This window comes from Camarhynchus parvulus, chromosome 7, assembly GCF_901933205.1.
Source record: "Camarhynchus parvulus chromosome 7, STF_HiC, whole genome shotgun sequence".
NCBI classification, from domain to species: domain Eukaryota; kingdom Metazoa; phylum Chordata; class Aves; order Passeriformes; family Thraupidae; genus Camarhynchus; species Camarhynchus parvulus.
In genome coordinates this window covers 28,746-50,815 of record NC_044577.1, presented here as the reverse complement: position 1 = coordinate 50,815, position 22,070 = coordinate 28,746, and the positions used below count along the sequence as shown (strand labels likewise).

General features: G+C 45.3%; 1 protein-coding gene across 1 annotated transcript; it reads right to left on the bottom strand.

Annotated features, from left to right (window-relative positions):
* Window positions 1-100: 100 nt before the first annotated feature.
* MCM3AP (minichromosome maintenance complex component 3 associated protein) lies at window positions 101-21,813 on the bottom strand. The gene is made up of 28 exons (XM_030952476.1): window positions 20,996-21,813; window positions 20,687-20,910; window positions 19,973-20,051; window positions 18,550-18,697; window positions 17,372-17,568; window positions 16,265-16,404; window positions 15,683-15,880; window positions 15,200-15,468; window positions 14,871-15,033; window positions 14,153-14,313; window positions 13,443-13,687; window positions 12,475-12,665; window positions 11,725-11,825; window positions 10,782-10,913; window positions 10,058-10,171; window positions 9,757-9,909; window positions 9,142-9,339; window positions 8,755-8,823; window positions 7,896-8,030; window positions 7,337-7,490; window positions 5,910-6,168; window positions 5,488-5,585; window positions 4,316-4,706; window positions 3,940-4,197; window positions 3,316-3,445; window positions 2,476-2,670; window positions 1,695-1,845; window positions 101-1,576 (listed from the first exon to the last, which is right to left on the bottom strand). Exons 1-28 carry the CDS (start codon window positions 21,762-21,764, stop codon window positions 1,418-1,420), a joined length of 5,481 nt encoding a protein of 1,826 aa, XP_030808336.1. The 5' UTR covers window positions 21,765-21,813; the 3' UTR covers window positions 101-1,417.
* Window positions 21,814-22,070: the final 257 nt, after the last annotated feature.

Here is a 22,070-nt window from a genome sequence, read left to right as displayed (position 1 = left end):
CCAGACAGCCCCCACGTAACAGACAGCAGCCACCCTCCCCACTCCCTTCCCCCTCAAAAGCATCCCTCAGCCGGAGCTTTTACAGAGGAATGAGGCCACCTTTCAAGCCACTAAAAATTTTATTACATACAAAACACAATTTACAGCAAACAGTATAAGCCACGCTCCCAAAGCTCAGTGGGGTTTTGACAGCTGAATTTCACGTAAACTGAGAACATCAAAAGCAGGTCACAGGTTCCCGTTCACACGGAACCACTTAAACAACAAAACTAAGCCCAACAAAAGCGCATGGAGCAGGAACAGCCTTAAAGCACACCCTTTCCAATTTAAATTTATTTCAACTTAGCATTAAGGTACTATTGCTATTTTGGGTTTAAGATAAATACTACAAATGAAATGCTATTTTTAAAAAACTGTAAAATTACTTTTTTGGAAGGCAAAGAGAGTTTCACACTACTGAGGATTTCAACTTGGGTTGGGCAGGCAAGATAATCAGTTTAGTGCAGTAATTTATATTCAACCTGGCAGAAGGCTCTGTTTGAGAAAAACTGGCTGATTTTGTAAGAAAAAGAAAAAGATGAACTGTACTGGAGTACTGCAGACATGAAGTACATCTTCAAATTATTTACTGGCAATTAAACCAAAACCAAGGGCCTTCAATTTCCTAAGGTTTTTAAATGCTGGAGAATGCAGGCTATTTGCTCTTCCAAAAAAATAACAAGAGGAAAATTGTTTCTCCATAGCTGTTTACTGAAGACTGAAGAAGCATCCTGTTTTCCAGCATGACATGGAATCTGTGGAATAAGCACCTCACATATTTTTAATGCTGAAAACCTTGAATAAAATAGAACTTGGGCCCAGAACAACAAAAGTCCTTCTGAATTTGCACTGAGCAACAAGAAGTACAAAAATCGTGGCCAAGTGCTGCTCCAACTTGAGAATGACCGTTTTGACATTCCTGGAAAGAGAATAGGAATTCCAAACCACAGTGCTGCTGCAAGGCAGTTCCTGCATGAAGGAAGCACAGACTGACATAACATTTCAGAGACTGTGGCTATGGACAGCAATTGCCCCAATGTTCCCAGGAGCCCGTGCTACCCTACAGCTGAACCTGATGAAGCTGTGTTTACCCATAGTGAGAGCTGGGAGAAAGAAAAACCACCACTGTCATTTAAGGCATTCTAAGAAAAAGCATTTGACTTGTCTCTGTGCCTGTGGAGCAGAAAAGGAGGGAGTCCCAGACCATCCATGACATGCTCACCCTGTGCCCCGCATGTGAGAAGGGCCCAGGCCCCATAGCTGCTCCGTGTTCTCATCCCAGGAGAACATCTGCTTGTTCCAGAACATGCCCAGGAGTCTATCTGTTCAATTGCCTGGACCTGGACTTCTTTCCTGAGTCTCCATGTCTCAGCTAGGCTCAAATGTCCACCATGTCCACCAGAGCAGAGAGGTGGAGCTCAGAGGCAGCCTCGGCCTCCTTGGTGGCTCTGAGGAGCTGCTGCAGGTGCTTGAGTCTATCTGACAGTGCAGAGCTTTGCTCCAGCTCCGGAACCTTGTGTCCCTCCTGACTCCCAGCCTGGACAGAAGGAAATGAGATAAGACTGAGACTTTCTCCCAAAGTAATTCCCACTACAGGTTTTGCAGCTACTGCACTCCTCAGAGCTTTAGTTTAGCTCAGAACTGCCTTCTCTTACCTCTTGCGCAGCTGACATGGGACTCTTCACCAAGGGGCAGGTGGCAGCTGGGGTGGAGAGCAGAGACTGAGGGAGATAGAGAGGAAGACCCAGGAGATCCCCAAGGGGCTCTATATCCTCAGCTAGATATTGGTGCAGCTGCTCTTCAAACCTGGACAGGAAGGGCAAGAGCACTAGTCAGACGGCAGCCTGGCTTTGGCCATGTAACCAGTGCGTTACACTAAGAGGTTTTTTGGATTCAGAAGTATCTGATCTCCACAGCCACATTCAAAACAGTCTGGTGCACCCCACTGCAGCTATCAAAATCCATCACAGAAGACTGTGGTACAGAGAGAAGCCACACAGACTGAAGAGACTCAACTTATGGGAAGGCAGAAGAGACAAAAACCTCTTGGACCAACCTCAAAAGCTTTAGTTCATCTTTGTGATCTGCAATGCTACAAACTGACACCCCAGAGAGGACTTTATAGACATTTGTGACACTGGGGGACACACAGACCACTGTACACAATGTACTGCTTCAGTTCTGCTGGTGTGACTAACCACAGAGTTTCCAACCATTCCTGAGAACTCCAAGAATTTCTACCACCCTGGAATGTTCCCCTGTTGCACAAAGGAAATAGTAGGGAACTGCCCTGATGTGCTTGATGAAATCAGATTGAGCTCAAGACAGTCAGGGCTCTTTTCTAGCACAGTTTAACTTCCTATTCCATCCAAGGTACAAATTGTTTACAACCCTGGGCTGAAGCTGCAAGGAAAAGATGCTGCTCTGGGAACTTACCTCTTGTTTTCTAGTTTTTCCAGTTGCAACTGTGCTAACAAATGCTCCTGGGCCAAGGATGTGTCTCTGAATTCATCTGTGCTTGGAATGCTCACTTCCTGAACCGGCAGCATGCTCATGCCAGAGCCATACTGACCTGGCACCATGGAGATACTGTGCGGTTTCTTAGAAAACTTGGGAGATTTTATCTTTGATCTGAAGAGAGGAGGAAAAAAACAATAAACAAAACCACATTAATTGGTATGAGTGTGTTGATTTTTCCCTCTTAGCTTGAAGCTTGGAAATAGCAGGGAGTGAGAAGTGATCATTTTGAGAAATAATGCCCTTGTGCCAGGGTCCAACACAGCACCACCTGTGCATGGGATTAGAGAGGAACTAATCTGACAGGAGCATAGGATTCACCCCAAACATCACCCACTATACAGCAGAGCTGCAGCTCAGCTGCCAAGAGGGAAGAAAGTGGCTTCCATCTGAACATGGCTAGGGAAGTGAGCTAGACTTGACATCTCAAACACTTTAATGCCACACAGCTCTAAGGCATCCTTCCCCTTCAACCTATCCCTTCCCCCTCAACCTATCATTTTCTCAGACTCACATTGTTTTCCCGCCATGCTTTGCACAACTCCAAAGCCTTGGCAGCAGGGTGGTTTTTTTTGGCAGAAGTTAATTTCTACACTTTCAGCACTCCCCAAGCAATCCACTTCTCTGAGAGCTGTGTAACTGCACAAATAAAATCTACTTCCTACTCTGTTTCAGCACAGCCTTTACATCATTTTAGGGAGATGTACACAAGCAGATGTACACAAGGAGGATGCCAAATGCTACTTTTCAGCACCCCACCTCTCGTGGCCTTGCCGGATCTCCTCCTGTGTCCGCAGCCTGGCTTGGTCCCATGAGAAAGGCACAGTGTAGTTCTTTAAATGCTCCTTGAAGAAGTACACGCGAATCTGACCATCTTTGCTTACAGCTTCTGTGAATAAACCCAAACCCAACGTTTATCATTTGCACAGGTTTTCTCCTTCAGCAGAACAGCAAATTATTAAAAAGGCAATTTGAGGCAAGAGCAATTGTTTGCTTTCGAATAGATTTCAAACAGAGTCTGGGACAAGCTTCATTAATCAACAGAAGTGACAATTAACTGTGGCAGCCTGCCCTCCCTGCTGACACAGCTTCTGAAGGGTAACTCTTAGGCCTTTGCTTGATTCAAACCCTCTCCCACTGGGAGGGCGGGGCTGAAAGACTCTAACCAGAGCCACATTTGTAGTCAGAGGATCGAGTTAAGCCATAACCAATACTAAATACATGCTCCAAAGGGAAGACACATGCAGAATACAGCAGGACCACAGCTGCCTCCCTGCTACACATCACTTGCTGCCATATGGAAAGGCACCACTGGCAATGTATTAAATACCATCACAAAAGAAGCCACATCACCATCACCCACGCCACAGGAGGATACAATACCTGGAGCAACAGGCAGTTTGGGAGGTTTCCAGTCTCTGAGTTTATGATCAATACAGACTGCCAAGATACAATCCCAAGGGATCTCATCAACAGAAGGTCCATCTTCACCAGAGTTCCCAGTTGCTCTGGTTTTCCAGTTTTGGTAAGTTTTGCTCAGCATATTCTCCACCTGAGACTGGATCAGTGGTTGAGTGTGGGAAGAACTTGCAATCTGAGAGACATACTGAAAAATCATGTGGCAAACAGGATGCCAAGGAGCTGTGGAACAAAAAAAACCGAAGCAAATTTGAAGAATTTGTAACAGAACCAACACTGCACAGGCATACCTTGGAGAACAACGTGCTGCCAAGAAGATACTGGAGTGTGAAGTACTTACCGCCTAAAGGAGGCAGATCTAAGTATGGGATCTGGAAGGACAGCACAGCCTTCTTCAGCCAAGCCAGATGATCTGGCATGTTCCACTGCAGGTGAGGCAACACCTTGTTACCCCCTGCTTCTGAAAACTCTGTGACAGGCCAAGACAAGTCACAAAAGTGCTCTGAGGATGCCACATCTGACAGGAACTGCAGCACGCTGTTGTAGAGCTCTATGATGGCCCCAGGCTCCTGAGATGGCAGCCCAGCTAAACGCCTTTCCTTCCAGTCGTGGTAGAAACGCTTGCCAAATTCTCCATCAATCCCATCCTCAATGTACTCCTGAAGGGTCTGGCTGCAGAGCTCGAGGGAGGCAGGACACTGGGACACCAGCCAGCCCACAGCCGCAGAGACCTACAACACACAAAAGAGGGAGGGTTGGAAACTGCTCTGCTGTGATTGGGACACAAAGGATTCAACCCCAAGTTTGAATAACATTCTCCAAGAGAATATGCAGCCAAAGGCAAATAAATCAGGCATCATCATACTTATATTTACAACAATAATTCTCCAGCTAGGTGGCCACAAACTGAATTTCCACACAGCAAGCTCAGGAACAGACAAAGAAGAAGCTGTTCACATGAGGTAGAGGTATGCAGTGGAATTCCCTGCTGCTGGATGCTGGGGTTGTTGAAAACTTATCCAGGAAAAATTGGACAGATTCACAGAAATTAGCCCAGGGTGACTATATCACGTCGGATCGTGGCAGTCCTTGAACTGCAGACCTAAGTTGTGAGGGTTTATGGGGGAGCATCACTCCAGGCTTGTCAGGGAGAGATCTGTATGATTGTATTCCTGTACAGAACATGAGTGGTAGAGGCATCTCAGTCCCATCCACCAAGATGGGATAACTCTGGATGATCTCATAGCAGCCAGAACAGCTACAAACAGTCTTCAGCATTTTAGGACTAAGAGCTTAAGGATAAAATGTTTATCCACCACGAGCACTCCTCTGTTGGGCAGCGACACAGGCAGGGCAGACAAGAGTGGGTTTGGGTAATCCATGAATTTTGGTCTCAGTGCAGTTTTCAGTATTTTACTCTTTTCCTTGTAAGAAATGCCACTGATCTCTGGTCAGTGAAAATAGAACAGTCACAAATAAGGGAAAATAATTCCTGCATCTTGCTGTTCTTACCCTTCTGGTGCCTTCTAAGTCATTGACAGAGCCTGGGAGCTCTACAACAGTGTAGTCTGAAATAAGATGGGCTGAAATCAAGTCCTGGAGCATCAAACCTTAAAAAATAAGAAAACTCATCACGTACACAGAGTAAGAACACATGTCCTTGGGCCACATGCTCTGCATTACATTCACTGCATTGCTGCTCCCCTCCATCTCTGCCCACAGACTCTCAGGATCAAATACTGTGTGTGAAAGAAAACTGGAAGCCAAAACTGGCGAGCTCTTAAGGCTTCAAGATTTTTAGGAAAGCTCTGGGATGTGCTGTACATCACACCCTCTTGCTTTAACTGTAACTAAGAGGCTGCACTAGTCGCAAGACTTCTACTTTGGGCAGCCCTAAACATTCATTGTTTCAAGACACAAAAACAATTACATACCATCTTCTACTTCTTTCTCCGCAGCCTCCTCTTTCTGACTGGGTACTAGAACCACCAAGGGAACTATGGGGTGGAAAGGTTTTGCCTGAAGCAGCTGTTTCAGCTGCAGCAAAGCTGAAAGCCAGTAAACATCATCTTCTGCAACATCTTCACTGCTAACTCGGGGAGGTAGGAGAAGAATGAGGCCACTGGTCCCAAGCAAGTCCTTTTGTGTCTCAGCCAAATCAAGTTCTGAGTCAGAGAGAGCACCATGTGCCACCTAGATAGGCAACAAAGATGACAACAATAAAGTAACTAAACAAAGCTATTTCCACAGTAAAATCTGCAGTTTATTGTCACTGCCACTCAGCTTTGACATCCTTTTCCTGGAGCTCCACACAATCTAAGACAACAAGCTGTTGTCAGGCCAACATGGATGCGTCTGATAGGTGAGCTGAGCACAGAAGTGCCCTTCAGCACCTGCTCTGGGACGAGGAATTGATGATTCAGGTTCTACTACTACAGGTATTTCTCAGCTGATTGAAAACAAAGAAAAAACTCCATCTTTTTCACACCTTTTCAATAACCCTATCCCTCTGTCTCAGGTTGGAAATGCAAGATGTGGCTGCGCGTGTTTATTCTATGCCATCTGTTAGATGTGGGGTGTTATCTTCTGTTAATTGGGCCACTTGTTAAAACTAGGCAGAGCAGTTTTCTTCATCTCTTCCACAAACCAATCCTCCCTCAGGGAAATATCTTGTGTTCACAGGCCATTGAGTGTCACTGCATGACTGATAAAATTACATCATCCCTTTGTGAGATGCTCTGCCCAGGGGGAGGAGCCAAGCATTCCTTCCTGGATATAATCTGAGATTTGGAACACAACAGTCAGGCTTTTCCCACTGGATTCCCAGAGGAACAGCCTTCTTCTCCACTGGATTCCCAGAGGAAGAACAGGCCATCTACACTACTACTGAACCTTCAGAGGGAAACTCCACCCTTCTACAGGATCACTGCTTCAGCAGAACCACACCTGTCTCTGCAGCAGGACTGCAGCCACCCTTTAATGGGACTGCTACCAACACCCTGACACACAGGGAGTCAGGCCATACTCTCACTCTGTCAGTGCTGTTTTGTATTACTGCATTTTTATTTTTATATTTATAGTTTCTTTTATTTTTTTTTTCCTAATGAAGAACTGTTATTCCTACTCCTATATCTTTGCCTGAGAGCCTCTTAATTTGAAAATTATATTAATTCGGAGAGAGGGGGTTTGCATTTTCTGTTTCAAGGGAGGCTCCTGCCTTTCTTAGTGGATACCTGCATTTTGAAACCAAGACACCCTCCCAGTATCATCTCCCTCCATCTGACAGGACACAATATCCACTAGAAAAGAGCCCACCCTGCTTTTATGGCCTCTTAGATATCATTAAATTGTTCTCACCTACCTTTATACACACACTGACTTTAATGCTTCTGGTTCCCTGCATGCCAGGAGAACTAAATAACGTCAGTGTTTGAATTTTGCCTTCTGTATGTGAAGCATTTTTCTCATGGTTTCTGTGTCCCATAAACTTGGCTTTCAGCCAATCCATCAGTATCCTAGCAAACAAAAAATAGGGCTCTGAGGGGTTTTGTTGTTGAAACTGGCATTTTAGGGTTTTAGTATCAGCACCTCTAAGATACCACAATCTATCATAACCCTACAAATTTAGGTTATGATAAATAGACCTAATAAATAGCTATAAATTTTAATGAAACGATCTATCATGGTTTTGTTTTCAGTATGAGCAAAAGGAATTAAACAATGTTAAAGAATTCAGATCATTGTAATAAATCACAGCTATATTGTTTAGAGTACTCTAGAGGGAAAAAAAAAAGCTGGAAATCTGAAATGGTACAGGCAAAATTACATCAAGGACTGTGTACTACTAATCTTCTTCTGCCTAAATAAAAGAAGTCTGCCCTATTTGAGAAAGGGACCCAGCAACCAACTCTTCAACATACCTATTGGGATCATCCTTGGAATATTCATCATCACTGGGCAAAACCAAGAGCGCCTTCCAAAAAACTTGTTCTTGTTGAACTGGAATATGTTCCACGATTAATGAGACAAGATCTAGGGGAGTCCAAGCTAAATCACTTAGAGAGAGACAAAAGAACTGGTGAAAAGATCCACCCCAGGGCTATTTCACAGCTGAGTAATGTCTCTCTTGCACTGAGCAAGTTACAATACTATAGTGTATTGACCAGTTAATTCTTTGGATCTGTTCCTCATCCTTTAAGAACTGCAGCTGCTAAACCTGACACATGAGCCTTACTCTGGGGATTTCAGGAGCACACACATACTGCTTCACTTCCACACTGATCCAACACACACCCAGGCCACTGGAGAGCATGAGGAGCCATGGGAAGCCAGACCTTCTGCTGCAGTCCAAATATCTCTATCAATATTTTCCAACCACAATCCAGGTCACTGATAGCTCATTTACTCCTCTACCCCCATAGCCCATCCCAGGCCCCATCCCATCCAGGTACAAAGTCACGCCCCATAATACCCATCAGATCCTTAAAATTACACCCAGGAGGATCATCTGACCCAACACCTTCATTAATTTAATGGAAGGTGCCCCTGCCCATGGCAGGGGGATGGAATGGACAAAATCATCTTTAAGGTGCTTTCCAACCCAAACCATCCTATGATTCTATGACCTTCCTGTTCTCCTTATTCCAAAATACCCCCAGAAGCAAGGCTGCAAGCAGACATTCGGACATGGTTAGCCATACCTTCTGGCCACTTCTGGTATCTCTGGCACATCTGCTACAGCATGCTTCTAAAGAAAACAAGAACCAAACCCCAGCCTACCTTACCAACTGCTGGTAGAAGTGCTGAACTTTGATTTCATGCACTGTCTTGTTTCTCAGCAAGTTCAATCTGGAAATGAAATATTCTTAGCTGTATATTTTATGTGTATGTATATAAATATGTGTATAAACACATACTTTGAACAAATCTAAGAACACTGAGGCCTGGGAAATATTAGAGAGGCCTCAGAATGTTGCTGTTAACAGAAAAATTTATTTGGATTGTCAGTGTTGGTGAGGACATTTATGGAGAAAGTATTTTGGAAGTTATTTAAGAATAAACAGTTCTGCAAACCCACCATAACATTCACAATGAAAGAATTTTTGGTAACTTATCTTCCAAAAACCAACCAGATTTCCTACTGATGCCACTGGAAGTATCCCTTACCTCGTGCAAGAGATTCCTAGCTTTCCTCCATTCCCCAGGTTTACGAATCTCTTGCACAAGTTCTCCATGGCTATAGGCCACTCTGCACTGGGGGACAGTGCTTTCAATTGATGTTTGGAATCCAAGCCACAGGGAGCAGCTGGAAATGCCCTCATCTGACGTTTCAACTTTGTCCGAGCTACCACTGCTTCCCTCCACCTTTGGAAAAGAACAGATAAATAGGTCACATTAATGAACTCTTCTGCAGACCTCTGTCACCAGATATTTGTAAAATGAACACCACAACAACCACAACACACTGAGCATATGGGCAGGAAAACCAGTGATCAGCAGAAACAATACAAGGATAAACTACTACAAGTTTCTAGACAGAATGAATCTGAAATCTCCTACCAAGCTCATTACCTGACTACAACAAGATGTGATCCCCTCCCCATATACAGTAATTTAGCAGAGGCTGGTACTAAGACTGTAAGGTCTACCCTTATCAAGGAGATAAGACAGAAGAAACTGTCTCAGAAAGAACACAACCAGAGAGTGGTAGTTCCATCTCTGTTAACTGCTCCATGCCAATGCTCCCAAGTGAAGCAGCCGTGTCCCAGGGTGGTAACTCACCGTTTTAAGTATTTGCAGAAACACTGGAGCTCCTGAAGAGTTTCCTTGGCAATCTGGAAAATCTCATCCTCCAGAAAGAGCTCCATGAAGTGGCCACACACTTCTTCTGAACACCGGGCAATCCGGGCTTGCCTGTCTCTTTCTAAGGCGCATCTGGTTCCAAATAAAACAAACCAAGACTGCTAAGGTGAAGACCTCCAGCAGATGCCAATTCAGTGGGCTGAGATGCAAACAGGGAAGTCCATGACATTTAGGAAACTCTTGGGAAAGCAAACTACTGCATGCAGCACATTGTACATACCTTAACTCACTGACTGAAGCTTCTTTAACACTCTCCTTTATTACTTCTTCCATTAATTCCATACCCAGCAACTGGCTCAACTGCTTTATTAACTCTTCTCTTTCCCGCTTTTGCCTGGAAGGACAAAGAAAAACTTTACATTGGCAAACTTGCTGCTTAGTTACACAAGCACTACATGCAGTTTGCCTAAAATTATTTCCCACTATCTGGTTTCTAAATAAACAGCTTTGCATGCAGCCAGGTTTCCCTTGAAAACACCTTAAGCAACCTGATCTAGTGAGTGACATCCCTGCCCATGGCTGGGGCTTGGAACTAGATGATCTTTATGGTCCTTTCCAAACCAAACCATTCTAGGATTCTATTTATTCTTACCCCAATAAGCTACAAACAAGTAGCTCACTCAGAAGGAAAACTTCCTGCACACAGAGGATGCATGTCCCTCTCTGGAAGCTCTGGATAAATAAAAGCTCCTAAATTTCCCACTCACCATTTTCACCATGGCTCTGAGGCAACCAAAATGCTAACCAGCAGATCACCCAAGAATGAAGAGGGGAGCCCTGCCTGTACAATCCCAGGGAAGTTCAAGGTGAGACTGTTCTGCCACCATGGCAGAAAGACAAAGGCCTTGAGCAGAGGCATAAGGACTCAGGCTGGCACCAGCTGTCCTTACATTGTCTGGGGTCTACCCAGCCCACTGTGCCCCACAGCCTAAGCAGTGCCTCACCTCTCCTCCTCCACTCTGCGCCGTTCCTCCTGAACACGCTGCCTTTCCACACTGAGCATGTTTCCAGCCACTTCTCTGAGGATCTCCTCCATCACTTCAGTCACAAGTTCCTCAATGGTGGCCTCTGAGGCACTGTGCAGAAACAGCAAATCTCTTCGCAAAGCCAGAATTGTTTCACTCAAAGCCCCAGGTCTGTATTTTCTCAGCCACACCTTGCTCTCTGTGGTGGGCTGACTCCAGCCATTAGTCAAGCACACACACACTGATACTGGCTCACTCCCCTCCCCACACTGGGACAGGGAAGAAAGTAGGAAGAAAAAAGGAAAACTTGTGGACGGAAATAAATACACACTGTAATACAGAAAGGCAAAACCCCCACTCCCCCATCAAGCAAAGTAAACACAGCCAGTCATCACTTCCCATGGAAAGAGCAATACCCAGACAGTACCCAATCTATGCCCACCGTGAAAGCCACAAATCTCCAACTTCTTCCTCTAACCCAGTTTTATTGCTGACCACGACATCACAGGGTATGGACTTTAGTCAGCCTGGGTCAGCTATCCCATTCAAACAGCGCTGGAACAGCAACTGTTTGGGTCACATCCCACATCTATGACTCTACCAACTGCCCTGGAGAGAAAATTTATCAGAAGCAGAGAAGCAGCCACATCTGGACGCGCTCCTCTTGTCCCTCTTTGGGCACCTTCCCTTCCACAACCAGGCAAAGCTTCCAGAGGTTTGGGTCAGCCTTCCCTTAAGGCTAGAGCTGGGATGTGACAGACATCTGAAGAAAGGTCTGCTTTCCCTTCCACTGCATCAGTAACATAGTCTCCATCACAGACCTGGCAGTGCTTAGTTTTACCATCTTCACACATGGTGCTGCTATGGCTAGGGGCAACTGTGGTGACAGACTCCAGGAGAACCTGCAAGAAATGCTCTTTACCAGATAGCAGCAGCCACGTAAGCCGCTCCTGCTCTGCCCACTTCTCTGCACTCTCCTTTGAGGACATCATGCACAAGCCCATCCACCACTTCAGCAATGTCCTGCAACACAGCAGAAGAAGCAGCTGAAACAAGGTGTAGTCCTTCTCAGGAGTAAACTGGGAGTAAGGTTCTTCTGCCTTCCTTAACTGACTGTAATTCACAGCAGCATCTGTATTTCTGCTTACAAACTGAGCCAACTTAACCAAACGCAACAGCCTGCAAACTTCAGACTACTTAGACTATCTAAAAGGTTAGTAACAGCACAGAAACAAAAGCAGATTTTTGTACTAAATATGGGAAAATCAATTCAGGAAACCATACCTGAGGAGAGACTCTTATTTTCTTACCTTAGACTTCCATTCTAGCTGATTTAATTCCAAATTATCAGGTCTACCCTTCACTGAAATTTGCCATTATCTAGGCAGAATATGACAACTGTACTGTACAAAGCAATGAGACTCTCTGAGACTGGTTCAGCATCAGCATACAAAAACTTGTGTGGGAGGGAGAAAAACAGCACAGGTAGATGGGGTACACATTCAAGACCCAGCATCAATGGTCATGTACCCACAGCAAGAAACTTTTGTCATGTCTCATCTGACACACATGCATGTTACAAAAAAATTAAATACCCTAAGAACTTGGTTACCTTTCGTTGTATTTCACAGATCTTTCCCAAATATTTCCTGATGAGTTTAGATTTCCCTACCTCATCTGAGTAACCAGGCTGAGGCTTTGAAGGGGGAGGCTCAGGCTGTGCAGCAGGCTGGGAGATGGGCTGTGCAGAGGGCAAGACTGGCACCAGCTGACGAGGCAACAGCGAGGGCAGAAGATGAGATGGGGACTGGACTCTCACTGCTGTGGCCTCTAAATCCACACCTCTGCTTTCCACTCTTCCTTCTTGGGAGGGAAAAGGAGAAAAATTAAGGAAACCACATCAGTCACAAACAGAAGCAAATTTTTTCTTCAAAAAACTGGCTTGTCTGATAAAACTCAGCAGGTCATAAAATAAACCCATAAGAGCAGTTTGTTGCCTTAAAGTTATATCATAGAAATTAATTTACATTTATGAATATTTTATACAAAACATTTAAACATTTAATTGCACATTACCCTCATTACCAAGCACATGTATTTCCAACAAAGCAACTGTTTTAAGTCAGGCACACTTGGCACCTACACACACTATCTGTACTTCCAGCAAGGACAGAAAAACACACATTCAGCTAACCTGAAAACTGACATGTTTATACATACAGAGGCAACAAACACCTGCAAATAAAAAATATGCAAACTGCAAAGGGAAGTTGGTTTTCCGAAGTAGTCAAACATTTGTTATTTCACTTATGTTGGCAAAATTTGGCTCAATAGAGAATTTTCTGAATTGGGAAATACATTTTATTAATCAGGTTGTTCTTGGCTTTTACAGATACATAAACACACCTCAGCAACCTGGTCTAGTTGAAGGTGGTGGAACTTGATGCCATGTCAGGTGTTGGAACTTGACGAGCTTCAAGGTCCCTTCCAACTCAAACCATTCTGTAATTCTCATGCAATTTAAATTCTAGTCCTTTCACTACATCTAAATTATCATGCAGTTTCAATCTCTGAGCCACAAACAGCTTCTGCCTTGACAATGTAATCTGAGCAGTAACTAAAATGCAGGTTTGCTCTCACCTGTTGCTTCCACACTGGCTTTTTGGCTACTGCCGGCCTGATCCACAGAGGTGCTTCCACCAATGTATTTATTCTGCCCGTTGAAGCTGGACACAGGCACATGGTGGGGCACTGGGGGCAAGGGCCCCCCGTTCACAACCTCGCCAACAGAGACAGTGAGCTTCTGGCTGACAAACAGGGATTTCCGTGGCTTGGGTAATCCATCTGGCTCCAGGAAAGCCGAGCGATTCAGCTCCACGTAACCACTGGGGAAAAACAAAAAAGTAACAACCAGGCATATGTCCACAAAGCTCTGGTAACCTACAGGCTTTTAATTCTGAAACTTATTGGTTTGAAACAGAATGTTGACAGGAATAGATGACTAACTGGCATCCTCAAGGGTTTTTTTTCCTTTCCCAGTCTCTCAAAATTCCGAGTTTGGATGAACACACCTTACAATGCATGGATTTTCATGGCAGTCACTTATCTGTGAACTGCTGTCCTCCAATATCCTCTAACAGTTGGTTTGCACAGTTCAACTTCAACCTACTCTACAGGCATCACGATAATGCCAGTTTCCCATGAAACAGAACTGTGTCCTTATCTCCTATGGAGACCTATCCCCTGTTCTTGGCCCATACTTTCCAACCTTCAGGAGCAGCTCCCCCCCATTATCCCCTTTGCTTGACATCAGGCTCACCCCCCCCAGGCATCACTTTCCCCACACTCACCCATCTGATACACTCAGGCCATAATAACTTATAAAATCAGTTGCCTCCTCGCAGTCTTTGAACAGCAGCATGCGGACGAGGTGGTCCAAGGGGAACGCTGTACTTCTCTGGGTGCTCACAGTGTAGGCAATATTGAGGGATTTGAGACCATCCTTACGAATCTGGGGGGAAAGAAAAAGCCACATAACTACTAGGAAAGAACCCCAAATAAACCATAAAGTGTACCATAAATGTGAAAATCATGTTTAAATGCACCAATACTTTGTCATCAAGTATCCACACAAACAATTATTAGGAACTGCAACCTTCTTTTTAAATTCTACACACTTGCTTTCTAGTTTCTGTTCCTCTTTCATGATACTTGTTTTGAGCATATCCCTTTGTGATTCTTCTGCAGAAAAGACCTTGCAAGGTCTTCTGAAAGTGCAGACTCATATTTCTTTGCAGGACTCTCAGGCCTGCTTCTCTGCTTCCCAGTTGCGTTTCAGGGAAATATTTCTTTGTACACAATTACAAGAAAAAATAAGAGCATTTCAGTATTTGCCTTTCATATCAAAGCAGAAAGGTCCTGATAAATTTTTTAACACTTCTAAAGAAGTAGTAACAATATTATCTTTATGGCTCAATATCTACTAAATTTTCTGCTGATTTCCCCTCAAATCCCAGACTGTCTTACTCATTAAATAATTTAAAAAACATCCATCTGTTTTTCCCTCACCTGGTTGAAATAACAGTGTAAGAGGCAGGCATTCAGATAGGAAGCTGCTTGCACAAGCTTGAAAAACCTCACAAAATTGTTGCTGTTTAATGCAGCAAAAGCTTGAACTGCAAATCTAACTTCCGGTGAGTTTCTAACCTCTGGATGAAATTGTTGAACTTCTCTGTGGAGACAAAAGACAGGGACAAAACTTTTGCTTTAATACTGAACAATCAACAGCAACTTGCAACAGCAAACAATTAAAACCAAGAGCATTACAATTTTTCCGAATTTAATTCTAAATTCTTCCCAGAGGTAAAGAGAGAAAACAAATGATGTCTTGTTCTCACCTGAGAATATCACCCTTGTTGAGATTCAGCAAGACATTATAACCTCGGAACTCTGCTTCACTCTTGCAGAAAATCCCCTTGTTAGCTAAGTCCTGATACATCTCCTTCAAGCTCTGCAGGCATTTAGTCATGTTCTCATTGTTAATTTTAGCATCAAAGGAGGACATGGGCTCTTCACACAAGTGGTGAGCACAGTGGATGTGAAAGCGAGTGCACTTCTCAATCAGAGACACCATCAGCGGGTTGCAGAGGTGTTGCTGGGTTATATCCTAACAGAATGAAAAAGAATACATTACATGTATTTTTAAACTAGTTGAACAGCGCAGTCATCTGGCATTACCACTGGAAAACCCATTTCACTGTGCTTTGAGTCACTCTGCAATTCAAAACATTACAACAACTATTGCTTTTTGCTTCCTTTTTTTACAGCATGATGGGATCTTTTGCTTTTTATCACCAAACACCTCCATCCACAGTGCTTACCTTTCTTATTCCACGAGTTCTGTTCCAGACAAAATCATACCATTCTCCGTAGTTTCCTTCTCCTTGATCCATAATATTTGTCACTAAATAGTCCATGGTCATGCTTAGTACCTCAGAGGGTCTCAGTTCATGGGGCAAAGGTTCCTCCTGATCTGCTGAAGACCTGCTATATTCCTTGATTGCTGCTGCATGATCCACCTGCAAGAGGTGAGGAAAAGAATAAAAACCTAAGTATGTACAACTTCCCAGCAGTAAAGAGGATTTCATCCCACCTATGCCTTTAACTTCAGTAAGGAGTTGACTATTGAAGTGTTGACTTAGTCTCAAACTCATAACCTTTAAGATAATATATAGCTATAGATAATTACATATAATATGTAATTACAGCTTTAGAAGTACAGTTCTAAATAACTGAATAAAATACATGACATAGTGAAAAAGCAAATCTTGTTTTCCAGAATTCAAAGGCAATAATTAAACAGCCTACAGAATTTCTGTACCAGAATTACCCCTGTAATCAGCTAAACAATACTGACAGCTCTAATGAGCATGAGGCATACTGATATCCTGGGAATCTCATACCTTATCAGTGCCTAGAAGCAATTCAAAGATGCTGAGCTGGTTTCTTGTCTCCCTCATGTAACGCTCCTTTTCAGGACACATATCTGGGCAAGTACCAACAACAGTTTTTGCTTTGCCAAGATCAGTCCTTTTTATCCGAGCTAAAAAAAACCACAGAAAAAATTGAACAAACACTAAGCATCCCTTGGGTCTTGGGTTTTTTTCTTCACAATAAGCTATTACCCTGATGCGCCAAAACAGCCCTGAGCATGCAAGACTGTACCCAAACTTTGGCATAGTCGCAAATGGACAAGGATGGGGGTTCTCCCCACTCTGAGGCCTGTCCAAGTATTGCACATATTGCGAGTTTTGCTGAAAAGACTGAAGCTTTTAAAAGATACCCATTGTTTTTTGTCCTAAGGAACAGTAAATTCAAAATTCTGCATTGAGTGGACAAGAAGTCCGTCAACATTAAAAATAAGATCTTAAATTAGAAATAGCATCAGTTTTGAAACTGCAAGAAAAGCATGGAAGGTGTTACAATCATCACTGTGAAACAGAAGGACATTTCTTGAAATAATTCTCAGTTGTGTAATAGTTTGAATTTGGAGAAATACTAGAGGTACTGGTACAAGTTGCTCAGAGAAGCTGTAATAGCCCCACGCCTGGAAGTGTTCAGGGCCAGACTGGATGGGGCTTGGAGCAACCTGGGATAGTGGAAGGTGTCCCTGCCTATGCCAAAGGGGTGGGACTGGATGAGCTTTAGGGCCCCTCCCAACTCAAATAATTCTGTTATCTGTGGTTCTACGAAATGCAGTTAAGGTTTTGGGTAACCTTCTTTGAAGAGTCTCTAGAGAAGCAGATCTCTCTATGTGCCCTCCTTCACAGAAGATGGACATTCCACCCGTCCCCTTACACAAGACATTGCATGTGCAATAAGTAGAACAGATTTGTGTGTTTTACAAGAAAAAAAATACAGAATACTCTAGGAGAGTATTTTATAGACTGTTCCACATTAAACTCTCTTTTAAGCCATTTCCATAATATCCCAACAGCTTTGCCACAAAATCCAAACACTTCTTTCCAGCAGAGAAGCAGATGACACACTCATTAACCAATGTTAATTACCTTGTCGCATGATTTTGTCCCTCTGGTCCAAGAGCCTATATCTCTCTTCAGATGTCTCAGCCACCAATCCCACCAGGTTACTGAGAGATGACAGTGAAGCTCCCAAACCCTCCGAGCTCTGCCCTTCAGAACTGGAATCAAACAGCTCTGCTTCAAACTGCAGCGCCTTTCGAAGGCCAGGCTTCTTTGCTGGAGAACTAAAGCAGAAGACTTTTCTATTAATAATAATATGTTAGCACATGCCCTGGTCTTAATCAGTTCACTGCTATTTAGGATGCCAGCATCTCTTCAGAAGAGTATTTTGTTCACAGGGAAACATGAACAATGCATGGATGTGCTGCGCTAACATCAGCCCCGGGAGTTAATCTGGTTAAATCCTCAGCACTGCCCTGACAATGCTGCCAAGAGTTCTGGCATTGTGGAGAAAGTCCATAGAGGAGACAGAAAGGGATGGGTTTTGTAGCATTTTGCAACACTATGGCACAGCAGTTTGTATTTTAAGTTAGGCACTGGCTTGCTGGAGACAAACCCAATTTTCTTTCTACAGCAACAGAGATTATTAAAAGATTTTACACGGCCAAGTACAAACATGCTTTTTAAATCAAGGAATACCGATTCCTTCATAACATATTACTAATTTTATAGTTATATGATTACACATATCAAATTACTTTTGTCAGACTAGACAAACCATTGAGGTGTGACAAAGATACCAATCTTATCACTTCTGTGACTGCCATGAACCAGGAAGACTGTTCACTTGAAGTGAAACAATGATCCAAACTACTCCAAAAATGAGACTCTCATTCCACAGAGCTCTAATTGCCTCCAAAGGAAACTGCTTGCTTGAGAAGCTCATTGAATCACAACCACAGTGTCCTTACTGCTCAGTCCTAGTTGGGCTCAGCACTGTTTGTTCACTTTCCTCGTGCCTCATACTACAGATGCTTTTATGAACAAAATTTTTTACTTTCACCAAAATAAAAGACCCTAATAAGCCATTAGGAATATCCTTCTGACAAAGTGTGAGAGCTGAGTGCTTCTAATCCAGACAAATCAGAAAAGAAGAGAAGCAGCCTCCCTGAAGAGAACATGACTATGTCTGGCACACAGTGATCACTATTTTTCTCCAAGCTCCCCATTTCCTACCAGGTGAATTCCCAGAGGAGAGGACATACCTTCTCCCAGGCATGACACTGCTAGCAGAAGATCTTATTAAAGGTTTTCTAAGAGGGGAATGCTGATAGCTTTGCTCTTCACTGCTTTGTCTTCCTTCATCTTCGCCTGCTTTCTTCTCCCTGGATGAAAATTCCCTTTTTGCTGGACCTGAAATCACACATAAATATGAAACCATGTACCTGCCAAGTAGTTTAAGCAACAGCTTTTTCCTGACCCCCTGAAGGTGGTGATGAAAACTAAGACTCCCAGTTTTGTACATGCATACAAAACTTCCACAACAATTTCTACTAGGAGCTATATCAAGTTTCCACCAATTGCTGTCAAGGTCATTGTTCTATAAAGAATAAGTATTTTTCAAGACAGTATCACTTAGCAATAATGGTAATCAGCAATAAATGAAGTCTAATCCTGAACTGAATCACAGTTCTCTCAGATTTGCAATATAATCCACAAGCCATAACTCCCTATGCAAAATCCAAATTTATCCAAATGGATGCAATATCCATTTCACCTGCACAACTCCAAGCGCTCCTACTGAAAGTATTTATTTCACATATCCAATCTTAGACTCAGGTTGGCATGAATTAACACTTGCAGGAAGGGAGAATTTCTTCTTCCAGAGACAATTTTTCCACCTGGATTTTTCCAGCTGGATTTCTTGAACCCTCCAAGAATAGTTATTTCAGAATGCTGCCACAGACGTAACACCATGATGAAATTACACTGGCAAAGAGGCAACCCTGGAGCTGCTGCTTCAAGATGTCAATTTCGGGGAGACAACTCAGCAGCTGTTTGTTCTCTGGAAGGCAAGGCTGTGGCTGGTCAAAGCTGAGGTGAACCATCCATTTGCTGGCAGCTGAAGTGCACCCACAGGCTAGGATCTCACAGGCACACACACAGCATTCATGGAGCTAAAGAAAGGGAAGCACCTGACATTGTAAGTATTCCCTTGGGGACTGAACAATCTCCTCTTGCCCTAATACCAAGCAGGGTCTGGAATCCAGGTTTCCCACTTCTAAACTCTGTAGGTTGTTATCTTTTTTTGGTTCAAACGGTGTCTAACTATTGATGCACAGAACAGCAACCTCAGCAGACGCTGCAGAGATTCTCAGGACACTTTCCTTAGGTTGGTTCTCAGAACCTTTTCCTGAAAGCTAGATGTTCACATCCCAGTCCATGATGTGAGGCAGGCTGCAAGGCATTTCAGACTGGGTTTTCTTATACCCCTAAAGAATATCCTACTTCTGGACAGAAGCACAAAGATGAACATCACTATATTTCTATTGGATACTGCATTAAGGATTCAACCATGATATCACCTACTAAGAGATAATTTAGGTATCATCCTCAGCACATCAAGGAAAAGAAGTGCAGCTGCCACGCTATTTATACATCATTCATAGTCTGGAAACAGAGACTTACTTGTTTTCTTCTTTTGCCAAAATGTTACTATGTCTTTGTGCAACTCTTTAGCTTTTTTTCTGGCCAGAACTGCAGAGGCCTGAAAGGAAACAAAAGAAAAGCAAGGAAACCTATTGGCATCACAACACCGAAACACACGGTGCAGTTTTTGCCAGAGAAAAATTTACTAATCCCCCAAAAATTCTGGTTGCTGCATTTTAACTTCACTTAAGACCTACATGCAATCAGCTGAATTGGGCTCCACAAGAAACTGTTGCTTTTCTACAAACAAGAGTGCAGTTTTCATTACTGCTGGACCCACCCCAAGCACTCAGATTTAAGTCTTTCTTCATAGAATCAGAAACTGGATTGGGTTAGAAGGGACCATTCAGCTACACCCCCCTGCCCCGAGCAGAGTCACCTTCCACTAGACCAGGCTGCTCCAAGCCTCATCCAACCTGACCTCGGACATTTCCAAGGATGAGGCAGCCACACCTCTGAGCAACCTGTGCCCGGTTTGCTCAGAAAGAGCAAAGAAAATAAATTCTTCCTAACATCTAACTCCTATTTTAGTTTACACTGTTTCCCCTTGTCCTCTTCCAGTCTGTCCCTGTAAAAAGTTGCTTTCCCTCTTTATTGTAAGCCCCCTTTAGACACTGGAAGGGGCTCTAAGGTATCCCTGGAGACCTCTCCAGGCTGAAAACTTCCAAGAGTTACGCCACTTCTGATACTCACATGATCAAAAAAGTGGAGAACAGCCATTTTTTTATTGCGCCTGGTCATGATCCGGCGAACTTTTGCGAACTGGCCGAAGTGCTTTTCCAGCACAGTCCTGTCGTTCAGGTAGTCAGGGATGTTCTTGCACTGGACAGTCGTCAGCTCGGCGGCTGGCAGGCCCCCCAGCCCCTCCGTGCTCTCGCTGCCGCGGCTCCGGCGAGCAGGGGCAGTGGGGGCCGCATCTGTGACGAAAAGGAACACGGCAGCAGTCAGCAAACGGGGAGACACCCGGGCGGCAGGGCTGCCCCCCACCAGACTCCCGCCCACCTTCTCGGGCGGGCTCCCGGGCCTCGGCTGGCGGCGGCTCCTCGGCGGGCCCCCGCTCGGCCTCGGGGCCGTCCCCACGCTCCCGCTGCTCGCGGGCCTGGCTGCGCAGCAGATCCTCCAGCGTGCGGCCGAACAGGATCCCGCCGCGGGGCCGGCTCAGCATCACCGCCCGCTTCTCCGGCGGCGCCGCCGCCCGCCCGCCCGCCGCCGCCCGCCGCGGCGAGCGCTCCCGCTCCTCCTTCCGCTTCAGCCCCTTGGACGGCGGCTCCCCCGGATCCTCCGGCAGCACCCTCAGACCTCTCTCTTCCGGCCGCCCCAAAGCGGCGGCCGGACGTGAGAACGAGAAAGGCTCCCGCGCCACCGCCGCCTCGGGGCCCGTCTCAGACGCGAAGGCGAAGGACGACGAGAAAGTAAAGGCGGCGGGGGCAGCCGGGCCCTTCTCCGTCTCGCCGCCTGACAGAGGCTTGAAGGCGGCGGCGCTCTCGGGCGCCTTGAAGCGGAACTCAGGAGCGGCGAAGACACCGCCGCCGCCACCTGACGCTTCGCTGGAGGTCGGGAAGCCGCCCAGGCTGGTGGGCGGCCTGAAGCTGAATCCCGCGTTCCCCGCCGGGGCCGGAGCCTGGCCCAGCGCGTAGGGCGGCGCGAAGGTGGCGGCGGGCGCAAAGGGGAGGCCGGCAGGGCCGCCGCCCTGGCCGAACACGGCGGGCTGCCCGAAGCGCAGCGGCGGCGGGAAGGAGGGCGGGCTGCGGAACGGGCCCCGCGCCGACATCGCTGCCGAGGCGGCCTCGGACCGCCGAACGAAATGCGACCCGCATGCGCAGTGGGGAGAGGCCCTAGCCATGGGGCAGAGGACGGCGTGCAGGGGAAAAGTGGGCGGGACTACGCGGCAGCAGACCGCTAGGGGCGGGGAGATGGGTGGGAGCAGCGTTGTGCCTTGCCTGTGGGCGTGGTCTAAGTGAGCGGGGATTCAGGTGGGCGGGCATATTAAGGGCTGGACAGAAGGGTGGGCGGGGTTCTTGTGCAGGGCGTGGTCTTGGTTGTGGGCGGGGCTCTTGTACGGGGTGTGGTCTCGATT